We start from the raw sequence: 17,760 nt of genomic DNA, 5'->3' as shown, positions 1-17,760 counted from the left end.
ATATATATATATATATATATATATATATATATATATATATATATATATATATATATATATATATATATATATATATATATATATATATATATATATATATATATATATATATATATATATATATATATATATATATATATATATATATATATATATATATATATATATATATATATATATATATATATATATATATATATATATATATATATATATATATATATATATATATATATATATATATATATATATATATATATATAAACGTTATTCTGATCTCATTTTGTCTTACGTGGAGGTGAGGTGATACTTGATATATTAGTATCAACTTTCAAATCCAAATATCGTTGTTATCTCGTACACCAACGTTTTTTTTGTTTCTCTCCGGGTGTTTGAAGCCCACATTAGAGCTCCGACTAAATTTAGATCGCACACTGCAAAATTCATTCGGAGTGGTGTTCCCAACAAGATTTTCTCCGAACTCGAACTCGAGACCTCCATTTCATTTATTTTCATTAATAAATGAAAGTTGCACATTAATGGAATTAACTGTTATTTTTTTAATTATGTTTAGGCTATATACTAGCTAATTAGATCATGGCCCGATGTCTATCTTGAGCCAATAATTAACGTGTTATATTGGAGGTATTGAGACCAATAAACAGTAGCCAGAAGAAAAATACTTTTTGTGAGAAGCAATTCATGCTTGGAAAATAAATTTAAAAAGTATTTTTGAGTAGTAATTAATCAAGTTTTAAAAAAGTATTTTTAAGTGTATTTTTTTTCAAAAGTAATTTATTTTTTTAGCTTCTGAAAAACAATTGATGTTACTCCCCCAAATACTTATTTTCTCTCAAAAACTTGAACAAACACTGAACTTTTTAAAAAATAAACAATTTTAGCTTCTTGAAAATTTGATCAAACAAATTATAAATCTTAGTATTAAAATATGATTAACCCATCCAACTTAAACGTATGTTTAGACTTTAGCTACTTCCCACAATCCACATCCTAGATAAGGTGGGGCAAATTTAGTTCAATTTTATAATTTATTTCGGTAACGTTGAAATTATGTTTTTTTTTATTAATCTTTTGGACGTGCATGAATTGCGCCACTTTACCGCATTTCATGGATTTTAAATTTTTGTTAATTTAAATATTTACGCAAAGAGAAAAAGGTTTTAGATTTACCTTTTAAACTCTGTCAAATGGTTTACCTTTGTCCTCCGTTCAAAATATTACTTATCCTTAATTTGCTAATTAAAATATTTGTATGAAGAGAAAAACTCATTTATTTTTTTAGAAAAAACATTTTCCATCATATTGAACAGACAAACACCTGCATGGTGGTCAGGGTGTCCTTTTTTTTTTTTAAATGTGGTCATGGTGTTCAATTTCGACACCCTTTGTCGGAATAAAATATCATTTATACAAGTAAAATGAGATGCGAAATAATTAAATAACATATTTTGGACACTCTTAACACAACAAATTATTGTAGCCCGATAATTTCAAATATTTGTAATGAGATAGTACTTGCGTTTTTGAATCTCACTAGTTTTACTTTTTGAAAAGAGCTTTTGTCATGCCTAAAAGTTCTTCGGTTTGATAAACAAGAAGGACTATTAGCACTTCACGAATCAAATAAGGATGAATTAATTATATACATGCCCAAAAATAAAGTACTAGTTTAGGTCTTCTTTTCTTTGATGTATAAAGTAAAAGTAAAACCAAAAATATTAGGCCGAATAGATCAATTTTTTTCTGAATTTGGCGAGTTTTATTCCGTGCATATCTAAATCTTATGTTAGCTTAATTATCTTTTGAATTTGGTAATTTGATAGCTTCGATCTTTCTAGACGTTGTGGCAAAAAGCGTGAATATACTCTTTTTTTAGTCAGGAGAAAAAATAAAATTCAACTTTCAAGTAGGATATTTTTCAACTATTAATTGCCACATAATTAATATAAAGATTTATTTGTTCTAATGGTAATACTCTTGTTCTTTTAAAAAATATACATCGCATATTGTATCCTGATTTTTTATTTAGATAAAATGATTATTTGTTTCAACTATATGTATATTTATTTTTGGATCCAAATATTAGTTAAAAGTTTATTTATTTTAGACAAATTAAAAGGACATTTAACCAAATTAATGAAGTTCAAATGGTGTTTTTTAATAAAAAGAAAAAAATTGTGTATTATTTTTCAATGATTTTATATTTCAACTACGTATATTTAATTCTTCTTTGGATATATAGTTATTGTTCTAAATATGTATATTTCTTTTCTTGGCCAAGTATATAGAACGTAGGGAATTTGATTAGAATATCATTATCTTTAATTAAATAAAAAATTATAATCAAAATATTTATTTCAGACTTTTTTTTGTTTTACAGATTTTGGCCAAAGAAAAAAGATGATTTTAAAAGATAAAACATAAATTTTATCTTTATAAAAATCTTACATGGACCAGAAAACTCACGTATCAGCGTATGTGTCACACTTTCACAAGTTTTCAGCATCCAAATTAGCCGTGACTATTTAAATTATCTACGTTAAGCGGATAATTAAGCTAACATAAAGTTTTGAGGTTTTTGAATTTGATTTATTCAACCATTATTAACTAGTATAGTGCCAAGTCCATGAGGCATCAACTAACATGCAGCTTTTCATGTGACTACATTTTCTTTTGATGACTATTTATCTCCTTATAATTCTCCTTGAATTTCGATATTAACATCCTAAAATCCATATATATAACAATTTTAACATTCATCACAATATTCTAACTCACACTAAATCTACATTTTTTTTATTTTTTCAACCATGGCAAAACAGCCCACTAGAGTTCTTGTCACTGGAGCTGCTGGTATAATTATTATTTTTTAAATTAACCATTATTATGTTCTAATTTTTTGGTATAATTGTATGAGGTTCTTTTCTTGACATGGATGAGTTACTATTCTATTTCATAGCTTGTGGATTTTGTCTTTGGTATTTGATTTGATTGGGTTAGTTAGGTGCCTTGTCTTTAAAGTCTTTTGCTGTTCTTGTGTGAAATTTTCCTTTAAATTATGTATGTGGTATCATTTTAACAGTGTCTAATTTCAATTATTTGTGAATTTTCTTCTTAATTATAAAATTAATGGAATATTGGGGTTCAATTGAAAAGCCTATTGTTTTGTTGGGTTGTGCATATTTGTCATGGAAGATTGTTAGGCATATATGGAGCTTCTTGAATATAGAAAAGGATCCTATTACAGTGCTTGTTACTGGTGCTGCAGGCATGTTAAATTTATATTTCATTATGTTACTGCATTTTTTTTGTGAACTTTTTATTTGATTTATTCTGTCTTGGTGGCGGTGAATTCAATCTCAGGTCTTCTGTTTGTTGTGATACCATGTTGAAGTGTACTATCAGTGTAATCATCTCATCTAAAAGTTTAAGATGTTAGCTTCAAGAAGGAATTGAATTGAAAATCATGTCAATTGTCTTATATCTGAAAACTAAAATTGTCAAAACTGTATATATGTTGATGCTTCCTGTTGGTTTGAACATCTTGTAACAGGTCAAATTGGATATGCTCTTGTTCCGATGATCGCGAGAGGAGCCATGTTAGGCCTTGATCAACCTGTTATCATACACATGCTTGATATTGAACCAGCTGCTGAGTCCTTAAAAGGAGTGAAAATGGAATTGATTGATGCAGCTTTTCCTCTTCTCAAAGGTAAAATGCAGTAAGAGATAAACCACTTTTTTCTTAATTTCTTACATTGTTAATTAAATTTATTGTTCCACAGATGTTGTTGCTACCACGGATGTTGTTGAAGCTTGTAAAGGCGTCAATGTTGCTGTTATGGTTGGTGGATTTCCACGAAAAGAAGGGATGGAAAGAAAGGACGTGATGACGAAAAATGTTTCAATTTACAAGGCACAGGCCTCTGCCTTAGAGCAGCATGCTGCCCCTGATTGCAAGGTAACAAAACTTTGTTATTCAATTATCTCTGTAACATTACAGTTTAATCGTGGTCTCGAATTGTTGCAGGTTTTGGTTGTTGCTAATCCAGCTAACACCAATGCACTTATTTTGAAAGAATTTGCCCCTTCCTTTCCAGCGAAAAACATCACCTGCCTAACAAGGCTTGATCACAACAGAGCTTTAGGTCAGGTTTCGGAGAAACTAAACGTTCACGTTGGTGATGTAAAGAATGTGACAATATGGGGAAATCACTCATCAACTCAGTATCCAGATGTGAATCATGCAACGGTGAAAACCGCTGCTGGAGAAAAGCCTGTCAGAGAACTTGTTGCTAATGATCAATGGTAAATGCTCTACAGTTAAGTCTTTCATATTTTTCGTTCTAATAAGAAGATCAAATCAGTACTAATATAAAAATGTTAGGTTGAACACGGAATTCATCACCACAGTGCAACAAAGAGGAGCCGCTATCATAAAAGCTCGAAAGCTATCAAGTGCATTGTCTGCAGCTAGCTCAGCTTGTGATCATATACGTGATTGGGTTCTCGGCACTCCAAAGGTTAAGTATCATCCATTTTTGTTACTCACTCTAATTAAAATGGGTCACCTCCTGACAACAATTTTATCAGTTATGCCAAGGCTTCCCTTCCGTATACTACTTACCTCTATAAAATGCATGTCATTTCTCTATTGGGCTAAATTTTTGTTACATGTTTTGTTCAGGGGACATGGGTTTCAATGGGGGTCTATTCTGATGGATCTTATGGCATTCCAGCTGGTTTAATTTACTCTTTCCCTGTTACTTGTGAGAAAGGAGAATGGTCAATTGTGCAAGGTTAGTTTCTGGTCTCATTTATGATCAATTACATACTTCAATAATTGGGACAGTAAAAGAGTACATTAGAGATATACTCATATAATTAAGGATATTAAGAATGTCTTTCTTAAGGAGTAGCCTAAAGTTTTAAAAGACAAATAATATGAACCGAAGGGAGTATCTATTGTTTAAAGCTTGCCTAAAGATCCTCATCGTTGATGCAGGTCTAAAGATAGACGAGTTTTCAAAGGCCAAGATGGATGCAACCGCGAAGGAGTTGGTTGAGGAAAAATCCTTGGCGTATTCATGCCTAAACTAAAATCGCGATTAATTCTGCTCATCAAGGGAAATAAACATTGGAAGATGAATGAAATAAATGGAATTTCAATTTATTTTTACGTACTAATATGTTGAATCATCTTTTTACTTTATAAAATATGATTCCTTGTCTCTTTTTTCTTTCTCTCTTGTATAACCAAACTACTCTTTTTTATTTTCCGATGCGCAATCTGAAAAGTTGAATACTATATTCTGCTTAATTACTTTTGAGTTCTGAATCTCATAAATTCCTATGATACCATGAAGAGATCAAAGCATCAAATATTGTTTTCGTTAAAATTGACATATGATGTTTCCTAGCCATCAAACGAGAGTTATTACACCTTTGCATTTATAAAATTAAAATTCTTTGAGTAAATACATTTTAAAAAACAGAAAAATTGGGTGAGAAGTAAATGGTTCCACCACACAATAAATTCACAAGAGTCGTATACAATATATCAAAATAGGAGAAAGAACTCATGCAATGTTGTGTATAATTCTGTTACTGTAAACTAGGGATGTTCACATTTTCGGTAAAAATCGAACCAAGTCGATTAAATAAATTAATTTTATCTGGATTTGGTTTTATATTTATTAAAAACGATAATATTTGGTTTGATTTTGCTAAACAATCAAGAAATAATTGAATCAAACCGACAAATTATATACATATTTTTTATAACTATGTATATATAATATATTATTTTTTATGAACAATTTTAAATATTTTATATATCTTCTCATAAAAATTGAATTATGAAAGTAAAAAAGTAGGGCTGGGCATAAATACCGAAAAATCAAAATACCAAATCAAACCAAATTTTTTTGGTATTTCGGTTTCGGTTTTTGGTATATGTTTTCACATTTTCGGTATTTCGGTTTGGTTTTCGATATGTATTTTTGTATTTTTTGGTATTTTGGTTTAACCAAAGTATACTCCCGTCCACTTTTATTTGTCATGTTGTGCTTTTCGAAAGTCAATTTGACTAATTTTTAAAATTAAATTAGATTATATTAATTCGATATTTAAAACAAAAAAAATTAGATATTCAAAAAATATACGAAAAGTACTATAAATTGCAATTTTTTGCATATCAATATGATAAAAAATACATGGTAAAATGTTAGTCAAAAATTTTATAATTTGATTCTAAAAAAGGAAAATATGACAATTAAAATTGGATCGGGTAATATTATACTATTATAATATATATTAATATTATATTAATTATTAATATTAAATAATAGTAAATATTATAGGCAAACAAAATGCAAAAATAGGTCACCACTGTCCACTTTTCAGCAATCAGCAGTGCACCGCCGCACTTCCCTTCCCACTTCCGGCCGACCGCAGCGAACCAGCGGCAGCGACCAGCAGCAGCGAACCAGCGGCAGCGACCAGCAGCAGCCAATCAGCGGCAGCGACCAGTCCAGTCCAGGTATGGTATTTGATTATTTTTTGTTTTCTTGATTTCTGTTTTCTTCTTCCGTTTACTTTTTTTTTTTTCTGATTTTGCTTTAGTTAGTTTGTGAATTGTGAAATTAATTTTTTTTTCTATATAGATGGCTGATCAAAATCCAAACTAACAAAAACCGAACCGAACCAAAATAATTCGGTTCAATATTTGGTACAACAAATGCAAGAACCTGTTACATGAAAAAGAGATTTTCATATATTAGTTAGTGATAGAAGTAGTTACAGTTAGTTAGTTAGTTAGTTAGTTAGTTAGGCACAGAAATCGAAATAACAGAGTTAGTTAGAATTGAATCCATTTCAGTTGTATTTCAATTCTATATAAAATGTAATACAGTTCCATACAAGATATGAAATATACAGTTCATTCTTCACTCTTATTCTCTCTACTTCCATGCATCTCCATTGATTGTATTCTCGAGTTCTCTCCTGAACAATCTATCTATCCTCGAATCCTTGAGATTCCTGCAATCGAATCACTATCCAGTAACATTGGTATCAAAGCTTAACGTTCCTTGGCAACGATGGCGAAAGGAAGTCGACCAGTTGGGGAAACAAATAATGACAATTCTGTAGCAGAAATTGGGGATTTACGGGATATGATGCAAAATTTGGTAATAGAGATGGGGAATTTAGCTGGTAAGGTCTCATCCTTGGAGAAATTAGATCATGCAGTGATGGAATTGAGGAATCAGATTTCAGCAGAAAATCGCAGGGGTACTGTTCCATTGGGACAGGAGGGTGTTTCTGATGGAAATGATGGTTTAGGGGTTCCTAGGGAAAGGGAAAGAAGTCCTCGCACATGTAATAATTCCCAATCTCACCAATCGAACTTCAATAGGTGGTCACGAATGGAGTTCTTGAGGTTTTAGGGGGAAGATCTTAGGTCATGGTTGTTCAAAATTGATCAATTCTTTTCCATAGAGAATGTTGGTCATGACGAGAAAGTTACAGTTGCAGCTCTGCAATTGGAAGGGGAGGCCATCCAATGGCATTTGTCATTCATGCGATATAGACCATACTTACAACCACCCAATTGGGGTGACTATGTGAGGGCATTGGTTGATAGATTCGGTACTGATTTTGATGATCCCATGGAGGAAATCAAAAAGATCAAGCAAGTTGGTAGTGTAAAGGATTATCAGTCGGTGTTTGAGAGAAACTTGACAAGGGTGAATTTGTCACAAGGGTATGCTATTAGCTGTTTTATTGGGGGTCTGAAACCTGAGTTGAATATTGCTGAAGATCACCAATCCTACTTCATTATCTCAGGTGTACAGGAGTGCAAGAATGCAGGAAGCATACCTGCAGGCGGTGAGGCAACCTGACCATAATCAACCTCAGATGCATACAAGGAAGTTCTTGGACCAAAGGAATTTTACTAGTAAGCTTCTTTTACCTACTCCAGGTAGCAATAATTCCAGCTTTTCTAAAGGAGTCGGTAGAAGAACTGTGAGCTTAGAGGAGATGAATGAAAAATGGGCCAAAGGGTTGTGTTATTTTTGCTCTGAAAAATACACGCCAGGACACAAGTGTAAAACTTCTAAACAGTTATATTTGTTGGAAGTGGATGAAGGGGATGAGTTGCAGGATTCAGTAGAGGATCAAGGGAATATCTTGCAAGAATCACAGAGTGACACGTTAGATTTTGGGCAACCTGTGGAGCACATGGAGATCTCAATGCATGCTTTAAATGGGTCATTAGGTTTTAGGACTTTGAAAGTAACTGGGTATCATTCTAAAATGGCATTACATATCCTCATTGACATTGGTAGCTCTCATAATTTCATAGATCCTGGTTTAGTCAAGCAGTTAGGGTGTGAGGTGAAGTCCATTAACACTGAGGTGGTTGCTGCAGCTAATGGAAGTATGAAGGTGGACAAAATGACTACTGTCACTTGGTTGCTACAGGAAGCCGGGTTTGTAGCTGACTTTCTACTACTTCCACTAGGTTCATGTGGGGTTGTGTTGGGGGTTCAGTGGTTGTTAACATTAGGTGATATCAAGATGAATTTCAGGAGTTTAACAATGGAGTTTTGGTACAAGGGTAGAAAGCATTTACTCAAGGGATCTAGCAGTCAAGTATTAACTTCTAGTGCTGGAAGATTGTCCAAACACTCAGGAAATTAATCCCAACTTTGCATGATTCAGGTAGTCCCTCAAGGGAGTGATGAAATGAAGGAGCATGCATTGGAAAATGACAAACAGGATGAGGAAAATCCTGCATTATTGGAGGTATTATCAGAATTTTTTGCTCTATTTGACGATCCTGTTGGTTTACCACCTTCTAGAGGTATATTTGATCATAGAATTGTACTACAATCTGGTGTGGAGCCTGTGAATAAGAGACCCTATAGATATCCTTCAGTAAAAAAGGATGCTATTGAGGGTCTAGTACAACAAATGTTGGATCAAGGGATTATACAACCTAGTTGTAGTCCTTTTGCGTCACCAGCTGTGTTAGTAGGCAAAAAGGATGAGTCATGGAGGTTATGTGTAGATCATAGGGACTTGAATAAGTCTACTATCAAGAACAAGTTTCCGATTCCTATAGTGGAGGACCTATTGGATGAATTGGGAGGGTCCAAGATATTCTCTAAAATAGACTTAAGGTTTGGATATCATCAACTACGAATGGCTAATGAGGATGTGCCTAAAACTGCTTTCAGAACTCACGCTGGGCATTTCGAGTACTTGGTCATGCCCTTTGGATTGTCAAATGCTCCAGCCACATTTCAAGGATTAATGAATTCCGTGTTCCAGCAATTTCTAAGGTAGCATGTATTGGTATTTTTTGATGATATATTGATATATAGTAAGACCATAGAAGATCATGTATTGCATTTGAGGTCTGTCTTTTTGAAGATGGTGGAGCACCAGTTATTTGCTAGAAAAAGTAAATGTTTCTTTGGTGTTCGAAGGATTGAATACCTAGGTCACTTTATCACAACGGAGGGTGTGCGGAGGGTGTGTCTACTGATCCTCAGAAGATCAAAAGCAGTTAAAGGTTGGCCTGCCCCAACTACTCTTAAGCAGCTGAGAGGGTTCTTAGGCTTAGCTGGTTATTATAGAAGGTTCATCCAAGGGTTTGGGATGATTAGTTGACCTCTCAATGATCTTACAAAGAAGGATAAGTTCAAATGGAATTCCACAGCTCAACAAACCTTTGTACAATTGAAAGAGGCACTAACTCAAGCACCTGTCTTGGCTTTGCCTGATGCAAGCAAGACTTTTATTGTTGAAACAGATGCTAGTGGCTATGGGATAGGGGCTGTGCTTATGCAGGAAGGGCATCCTATAGCTTTTATTAGTAAAGCTTTGTCTCCCCGGCATGCTGCCTTATCAGTATATGATAGGGAGTTATTGGCAATTGTTCAGGCCGTTACTAAGTGGTCTCAATACTTACTAGGTCAGAGGTTTGTTATTAGGACTGATCAGAAAGCCTTAAAGTTTCTTATGGAGCAAAAGTTGCATACTAATTCTCAATTGTTGTGGTTGACTAAGCTCATGCCATTTGATTACTCTATTGAGTACAAAAGGGGCATTGAGAACAAAGTAGTTGATGCACTTTCTAGAGTGACTGGAGCTGAATTTCTGGCTTTGATAATTTCACCTACTAATATTGATCTTTTTCAAGCTATAGTGGCGAGTTGGCATTCAGATCAGGAGTTGCATCAGTTAATCACCGAGCTACAGGCGGATCCTACTTCCCACAGCCAATTCACTTGGTTACAGGGTCAGTTGAGAAGGAAAGGGAAGCTTGTGATTGGAAATGTATAGAGCTTGAGGACTGACATTATTACCTTGTGGCATGCTGGCCTCTTGGTGGTCATTCAGGAGTTGAAGCTACCCTCAAGAGATTGTTGACACTGTTTTATTGGAAGAACATAAGGACGGAGGTGAAGGAATTCATTCAAAAATGTGATGTATATCAAAAGAACAAGTCTGATTTGGTTGCATACCCTGGTTTGTTACAACCCTTGCCAATTCCTGAGGTAGTTTGGTCTCAAATCAGTATGGATTTCATTGATGGTCTTCCTAAGTCTAAAGGGCATGAGGTGATTTTGGTGGTGGTTGATAGACTCAGCAAATATGGTCATTTCCTTCCCTTGAAACACCCTTATACAGCTCAATCAGTTGCTCAAGTTTTCTTGGATACCGTTGTCCGACTCCATGGTCTTCCAGATGCTATTACTAGTGATAGAGATGCTGTTTTTTTGAGCTCCTTCTGGCAAGAGCTCTTTACTCTGCAAGGTGTATTGTTGAATACCTCTACGGCTTATCATCCTCAGTCTGATGGACAAACTGAGGTGTTAAACAGATGCTTGGAAACCTATTTGCGATGCTACTGTAATGATGATGCTTCAAATTGGTTAGCTTGTTTACCTATGGCTGAGTACTGGTATAATACTTGTTTTCACTCAGCCATTCAAACAACCCCTTATGAGGCTTTATATGGTCGACCCCCACCCCTCCATCTTCCTTATGCTTCTACTGAAGTTGACACTACGTTGGTGAATATAGAGCTCAAGTTGCAGCTACTGAAACAGCACTTACTAAGAGCTCAGCTTCGGATGAAGCAACAGGCAGACTCTCATAGGAGTGATAGACAATTTTCTGTTGGAGATTGGGTTTATTTTAAAGTGCAGCCTTATAAACAAGCTACAATATCTCAACACTCTTCCCACAAGCTAGCTGCTAAGTATTATGGCCCATTTCAGATCATCAAGAGAGTTGGTCCGGTGGCTTACACCCTCCTTTTGCCTAGTTCAGTGAAGATACACCCTACTGTGCATGTGTTATTGTTAAAGAGGTGTTATGGGGTTCCTTCCTCCATTTCTTGTCCTCCTACTGTTGATTTGGCTAATCCAAATTGTCCTGGTCCTGAATCTGTTTTGCAAAGAAGGATGGTTAAGAGAGGCAACAAAGTTGTTGCTCAGGTGTTGGTTAAATGGGTTGGACTGCTACTGATGTTGCCACTTGGGAATTTGCTACTGTCCTGAAGACATGATTTCCTTCTTTTGATCCTTGAGGTCAAGGATCTTTTGTATGGGGAGTACTCTTACATGAAAAAGAGATTTTCATATATTAGTTAGTGATAGAAGTAGTTACAGTTAGTTAGTTAGGCACAAAAATCAAAATAACAGTTAGTTAGAATTGAATCCATTTCAGTTGTATTTCAATTCTATATAAAGTGTAATACAGTTCCATACAAGATATGAAATATACAATTCATTCTTCTCTCTTATTCTCTCTACTTCTATGCATCTCCATTGATTGTATTCTCGAGTTCTCTCCTGAACACTGTCGATTCTCGAATCCTTGAGATTCCTGCAATCGAATCACTATCCAGTAACATAACCAAAAGTAGCCCTTTTCCATTTTATGATTGAGTATCAGAAACGAGTTTAAATTTAAAATCTGAATTCTGAAATTGTATTTAGGGATGACAAAATTAAATTTAACCCGTTTGCTGATCTGCTCATTCATTAGCTCAACCCATTTCAATCCTTTAAAAATTGGGTTGATAGGTAACTTAAATTGGCTTATAAAAAATCTTGTCGAACAACGATGACCCGCCCAAATTTGATTTCCGACCAGCCCAATTGCCACCTAACTTTAAACCCTTTCTCGTAAGGGATAGAAGAGAAGAACAACTGTCGAACCTGCGCCTTGCTGGTATTATCTTTTGGGTTTTTAGGAAGATTTCTCGATTAGAGTTTGCTTTAGGAGAAATTGATGTGGTCCTTCGTAAATTTGTTCGTTTTTCTAAAAAAAAATTCCTGTTGAAAAATAAGCAAAATTAGTCTAGTATGTTTTAATTAATTAGCTACAAGCTTTATGTTATGCCTCTGGTTATGTTTTTTTTCCAAGTTTTGGTTGTAAAACCAGATGGAATAGACTAGTATTGGTTGTTTATATTAGTTAAACTATTGTTGTGATTTAGATTTATTGTTTGATCGTGGTATGGTGTAATGTTCGTATCATATAATTGTTCTTGTGTTTTAATTGATAATTGCTAAATGATTAAAATTAAAACAAAGGAAAGATCAATTACAAAACATGGGTGACTAATGTAACCCGGTATACAACCCGTTTATAACCTATATATTAAACATGGGCAGGTTCAAGCCAAACCATTTTTTCTCAACCCACCCATTTGCCATCACTAGACTTATAAGACCAGTATGCTTTTGGTCCTTTCAGAGTTTGAGCTTAATGTGATGTATACTTTCATTGTATCACTACCCAGAATAGTTAACCCTTGTTATTTGATCTATATGTTGTGGGGGTAAAATATGAAAAGTATATATAACATGGATATTGATGTATGTTTTTGTCATGTTAGAAAGTTCTACAGCGCCAGTTTTTGCTCTTTGAGCAAGTAATGATGTGGTTCAATGTGTCAATTACCAGCATGTATGAGATTCTTTAACGAAATGTTTCTATAACATTACATTGATATGAGATTCTTTTTCTCTCACCATAATTATTTTTTTGTGGATTTAATTAGGTCATTGGGAGATTTTAAAGTTATAATAATCTCCATTTTACTATCATCCATTTATAGTGTTACAAATAAGGTAATCAGAGATTGGAAGTGCTACACTTGAACTTCCTTCTATACTATTATTTTCTTTTTGGCCCAGAAGTTGGGATGATGACTTCGTCACTTGCATCTGCATTTCATTTAAAACTATAATATTTTTTTCTTGCAATAATTTATCAGATGAATTAGTTTGTGGAAATTTGAGGACACTCATAATTGTTTAGTGTTTTGTAGAGATCAAATGGACGACTCGATGAAGCAATTACAAGAAAAGCTTATTGAGGTTGAAATTGAAGGTGAAAGTCTTTTATTAGCTCGGCAACAGGTACTTGAAATGCCCTCTAGGTTGAAGCATTTTTTTTTGTTCAAATGTATAAGAAAACTATGTGTAATGCAATGCAGTTAGTTGAAAATGATAGATTAAGGAATGGGAACAGGGAAGCATTAACTGCACTAAGGAGGAGGGCTAAGACGACAAAAACAAGTGTTCCTACACCTTTTGAGTCAATAATGAGGGATGTTGAATCAAGACCATTGGTGAAAGAGGTTTGTCCAACCTGTGGTAATCATGATTCAAAGGAGAAGACTTGGGTCATGTTCCCAGGAACTGATGTATTTGCCAATATTCCTTTTCATGCTGCTCATACCATTCTGGAGAAAGGTTTCTTTCTTGCTACATTTATTTTGTGTATCTTTATTACACAGTATGCGCCATTAACACTCTCTTTATGATCTTTATGCAAAAATAGTTCCTTTGTATTATCTAATCACAATCAGTTATACATGAATGCATGAGGAAGAAGCTTCCGTATATGAAACATGTGCTATTTCAGACTGAAGCTTTACAAGTAAAGAGGGGCAGTTTATTAAAATAATTGGCTAATATAAGTTATTTGAGGTGTACACAGCCTTGAGAGTTGAGACCTTTTTCCCCTCACAGATTTAGTGGAGATAAAAGTGAATGCAAAGAGTTTCAAGTGAGGTTGCTCCAGTGACATGAGCCATTTCTAACCAAGAGGGTGGGAGTTCGCATCACCAAGGGAACAAAGTGGAAGGGGCCACTGTTGACTCTTGAGGGAAGGGGGTTTCGAATGGGGTTTATCGTACCAGGGAAGAAAAAAGAAGATTACTCTTGAGCTCAGGAGGTTTCGAGTGGGGTTTATCACATTAGAGAAGAAAAAGTAGAACACAGAGGTTTTTTTTAAGCATGACTATTAATATTAGGAGTAAAGAATAATAATAGGCTAAATCAATGATGCATGATCTTTACCGAACTTCCTACCAAGTAGGGGTTTCACCTAGAGGAATAACATTATTTGGATGATAATGAGGCAACTAAGAGAACTGAAATTCAAAAAGTAAAATAGAATAGAGATGAAGAAGACAAGAGAATAGAAATCAAGAACTCCAAGAATGAGAAAATAGGCAACAACTAGTATTAAAGAGCTAATCACCTCCTAAATATCCATACAATTGAACAAAGACGTAAAGATGAGTAGCAGATTACTTACAAACTAATCACTCATTTGAAGAAAACTTTGACAGTCATAGAACATAGGATTCCTCCTTGCGTAACAAGTCCAATTATCATCTAAAAACTAAGACACTAATAAGAATTGTGGCCCATAAAATAGATCTTAAAACAAAAATAATCTGGGATCGACAACTAGGTAGGCAGGCTGCTGGCTGGGCCTTCAGGGCCAGGCATAGCCTTTGGCCCTCTGCTTCTCTCTGACCCCTCCCAGCTTGCCACTTGGGTCTTCCTTTGAGTCCAGCTCGTCGTATTGGCTCTGTGATATCCTCTGAACTCATTTTTTGGTGGTCTAACTACTATACAAACCCCAGGTTAAGTGTTGTACCATCCTTTATGCTTCCACACTTTATTTCAAGTAGTTTAAGTCCTTGTAAGCTTCTTCTTTGACATCTCCAAATATATACATCTTCTCAACATCAAATGCAAGTCATGGAGTACTTTCGCTTGTGATCTGGTGATTGCTTTTTGTGATGCCGCCCTCCACTGAGTTAGATCCCTTGGTACCGAGGCCGTTACCGGGGGGTGAGTGACCGTGAACATGTTCTTACAGAAGAGAGCGATATGTGGGACCAATATATACTTTTGAGCTGAGAAAATGATGATCATTTGGGGCCTTATTTGAGACTCTTGAGGTATTTGTGAGAAAGTACTGTGATAGTGAGTATATGGGCAGAGGAAAAATCAGGAGATGAAGGGTAGAAGAGTCAGGTGTCGGAGAGAGATCCATTATTTTCTAGTAATTACCAATTATGTTGAAACATGAATGATATATAAGCTTTTATGATGTAAATTACTTTAATTCAAGCAGCAAGTTGACTGGTCCAAAACTTGAGAGAGGCCTAGCAAAGCATGATAGCTTGAAAATATGTAGTTAATTATTGTTTATAGACAAGTGATGGGGTGAATTTGCCTTTCTTGAGAGTTAATAGTCTTATGTTCCATTTTATATGACACATACTTTTTGGAGAACCAAAGACTTTTAAATAAATTTTTCTTAAATGCACTCTGAAACATTCTAGGCTCAAAAGGTGTCCTCATACTTCTGATGTAATTTATAATGATACAATATTATACTTGTTTGTCCTTGGTAATCTAAATCGTGTCACTCTATTGTTGTGGAGGGATCACTTGTTGTGCCAGTCAAACATAAGGGTTGTATATAGTTTGGTATGAGATGAATCTTTATTCTCTAGAGGAAACTTTATCCTGTTTGTTGGGTTTCTTAATTGTTATCTATCACCTTGCTTCATATGGCCTTAACACCCTCATTTACATTTGAACTGATTCTTAGCTTGCAGCTACTAAATTGCCTAACAATATTTTGTTCTCTTTTTCATATAATGAGTAAATAATTTATTAGAAAGATACATTCAAGGATGCAGTCTGTATTACTACCAGTATAACTTACCACTTTCGCACGACCCTCCTCCCTGCCCATATTTTTTGTGTATTCATGATCATGTGAAACTTAACAATTACAGTGTTGATTGCCAGCTATTAAAATTTCCCCGTACTCTTTTCATTTGAACAGATTTTTTTTTGTTATCGAGGCCAACCCATCATGACTTGCCACTTTATGATGGTCTTATTGAATGTAGGAAAGGATTTTATGCAAGTTGAAGCACTAGAATGACCATTACCCTTTTATTTTCTCTAGTTGATAATTCATTTGCTTTTTATTCTTGTTGAGAACTCTATTGATTACTTTGGTTCTCTATCCTGTTTTCAATTTCAATATTTCAAACATGAACTAGTCCAAATAGCTGGTTACTTGGTGCAGATCAAACTCTACTCAATTATGAAGCTAATAAACTTCAGAGCGTTGTAAAGGAGAAGTCTTTATGGATATCAGATCAAGGAGTTCTTGCTGATACGATTAGTCCAGGTGTCCTCAGATCAATGGTGACCTTAAGTGACAAACCAAAGTAAGTTTTGATGTCTGCATTACCCTTCTAAACTGTCTTCTTTCAAATTATTTTTTTGCCTTGATGTATATACTTCTTTTTGACCATTCAGGATTGCGCAGAATGAATGATCAACTTCACTAATAATTGCATATGGTGGGTAAATCCTTGTACTTCCTACCTCTTACACATGTGCACATTCGTAGCTTAAACACCAGCATCTCTGTATTAAGGGAGTATCCATCCACTTGTAGCATTTGCATCCGTCAAGAAACAAGTTGTAGTGTGAAGGTGGTGAATTTATCTTTCTTTGTTGATTAATCAGTAACTCACAGCATATAGCATGAGAGACTCTTTAGGTGCTTTCAGTTGTTGAATAATTTGAAACTGTAAGAATCAATATTATTGACGGCAGAGTTAGTGTGTAGCTAGCTTAAAGAAATCTTGAGTGGAGGTTAGTCAGTTTAGTTTACCTTCCTAAAGTAAATTTGACTTGTAAACCTGAAGGTGTATGCACCCGTATGACATGAGAGTTGTTTGTGAACAAGCTATTAGCAACATTTGAAAATCAACCAGTATTCATATTTTTACTTCATCCCATGTTGTGGAGGAAATTTGTTTATTTCGGATAACATGATTAAGCTTCCTCGTTACTGTCAAGTTTTGAATCAATATGTTTCTGTAAATAGTTTCTTCCCTTTTGCTCTCAGTGTGATGGCACATACTTCTTCCGATGATTATCTACTGTCTACACCGCAAACTAATCAGAAGTGCTTACTGGTTTTACAGCCTGTGCTAACAGGAACGGAACTGCTGGATTGTTTCTTCACTTCGCCAGATTCCTTTTCGAAAAAACTGAAGTTATTGCAGATTTGGGTGATTCATGATCAAATTACCAGAAAGGATACAAATTATATTCTCTTAGTTCTGTTAATAACATTAGAATCAATCTTCACAGTAACTTTAATGTGTGTGCCACAGTTGAGAGTAAAAATGGACTAGTGTGTACTGACTGATAGAATGAAGGGACCTCCTATATTACATACGTGGGGGGGAAAAAAATACGAATTTCTGAACTGCTTCAGAAAGGGGAGAATTATATTTCTTTTTTAAACAGCATTGGTATGACTTGGTCTCAGAGAAAATGGTCAACTGTGTCATAATGTTGGAGGGGA

The 17,760-nt window shown here is 34.5% G+C and overlaps 3 protein-coding genes across 5 annotated transcripts; all 3 read left to right on the top strand.

Annotated features, from left to right (window-relative positions):
- Positions 1-2,748: 2,748 nt before the first annotated feature.
- On the top strand, positions 2,749-5,208 carry LOC102585937 (malate dehydrogenase, cytoplasmic-like). Of its 2 annotated transcripts, none has more exons than XM_006347858.1 (7): positions 2,749-2,874; positions 3,575-3,733; positions 3,807-3,982; positions 4,052-4,329; positions 4,409-4,544; positions 4,709-4,820; positions 5,027-5,208. In XM_006347858.1, the coding sequence occupies exons 1-7, from the start codon at positions 2,832-2,834 to the stop codon at positions 5,119-5,121; spliced, it is 999 nt and encodes a 332-aa protein (XP_006347920.1). In that variant the 5' UTR covers positions 2,749-2,831; the 3' UTR covers positions 5,122-5,208. The 2 variants fall into 2 exon arrangements, with proteins under 2 accessions (XP_006347920.1, XP_015164491.1); XM_015309005.1 differs by lacking the exon at positions 2,749-2,874 and adding an exon at positions 3,104-3,289.
- A 1,180-nt stretch (positions 5,209-6,388) lies between these two features.
- LOC102585598 (uncharacterized) lies at positions 6,389-17,760 on the top strand. 2 transcript variants are annotated; one of them, XM_006347857.2, is made up of 6 exons: positions 6,389-6,562; positions 13,382-13,472; positions 13,550-13,808; positions 16,462-16,606; positions 16,698-16,741; positions 17,375-17,760. In XM_006347857.2, exons 2-5 carry the CDS (start codon positions 13,389-13,391, stop codon positions 16,714-16,716), a joined length of 507 nt encoding a protein of 168 aa, XP_006347919.1. In that variant the 5' UTR covers positions 6,389-6,562; positions 13,382-13,388; the 3' UTR covers positions 16,717-16,741; positions 17,375-17,760. The 2 variants fall into 2 exon arrangements, with proteins under 2 accessions (XP_006347919.1, XP_015164490.1); XM_015309004.1 differs by having other exon boundaries at positions 13,372-13,472.
- On the top strand, positions 7,122-11,600 carry LOC107060740 (uncharacterized). Its single transcript, XM_015308970.1, has 7 exons — positions 7,122-7,359; positions 7,522-7,911; positions 8,006-8,679; positions 8,749-9,371; positions 9,519-9,658; positions 9,752-10,333; positions 10,435-11,600. Exons 1-7 carry the CDS (start codon positions 7,122-7,124, stop codon positions 11,598-11,600), a joined length of 3,813 nt encoding a protein of 1,270 aa, XP_015164456.1.

The sequence above is a fragment of the Solanum tuberosum genome, unplaced genomic scaffold (assembly GCF_000226075.1).
Source record: "Solanum tuberosum cultivar DM 1-3 516 R44 unplaced genomic scaffold, SolTub_3.0 scf00095, whole genome shotgun sequence".
Classification (NCBI taxonomy): Eukaryota; Viridiplantae; Streptophyta; class Magnoliopsida; order Solanales; family Solanaceae; genus Solanum; species Solanum tuberosum.
This window is presented reverse-complemented; position numbering and strand designations above follow the sequence as displayed.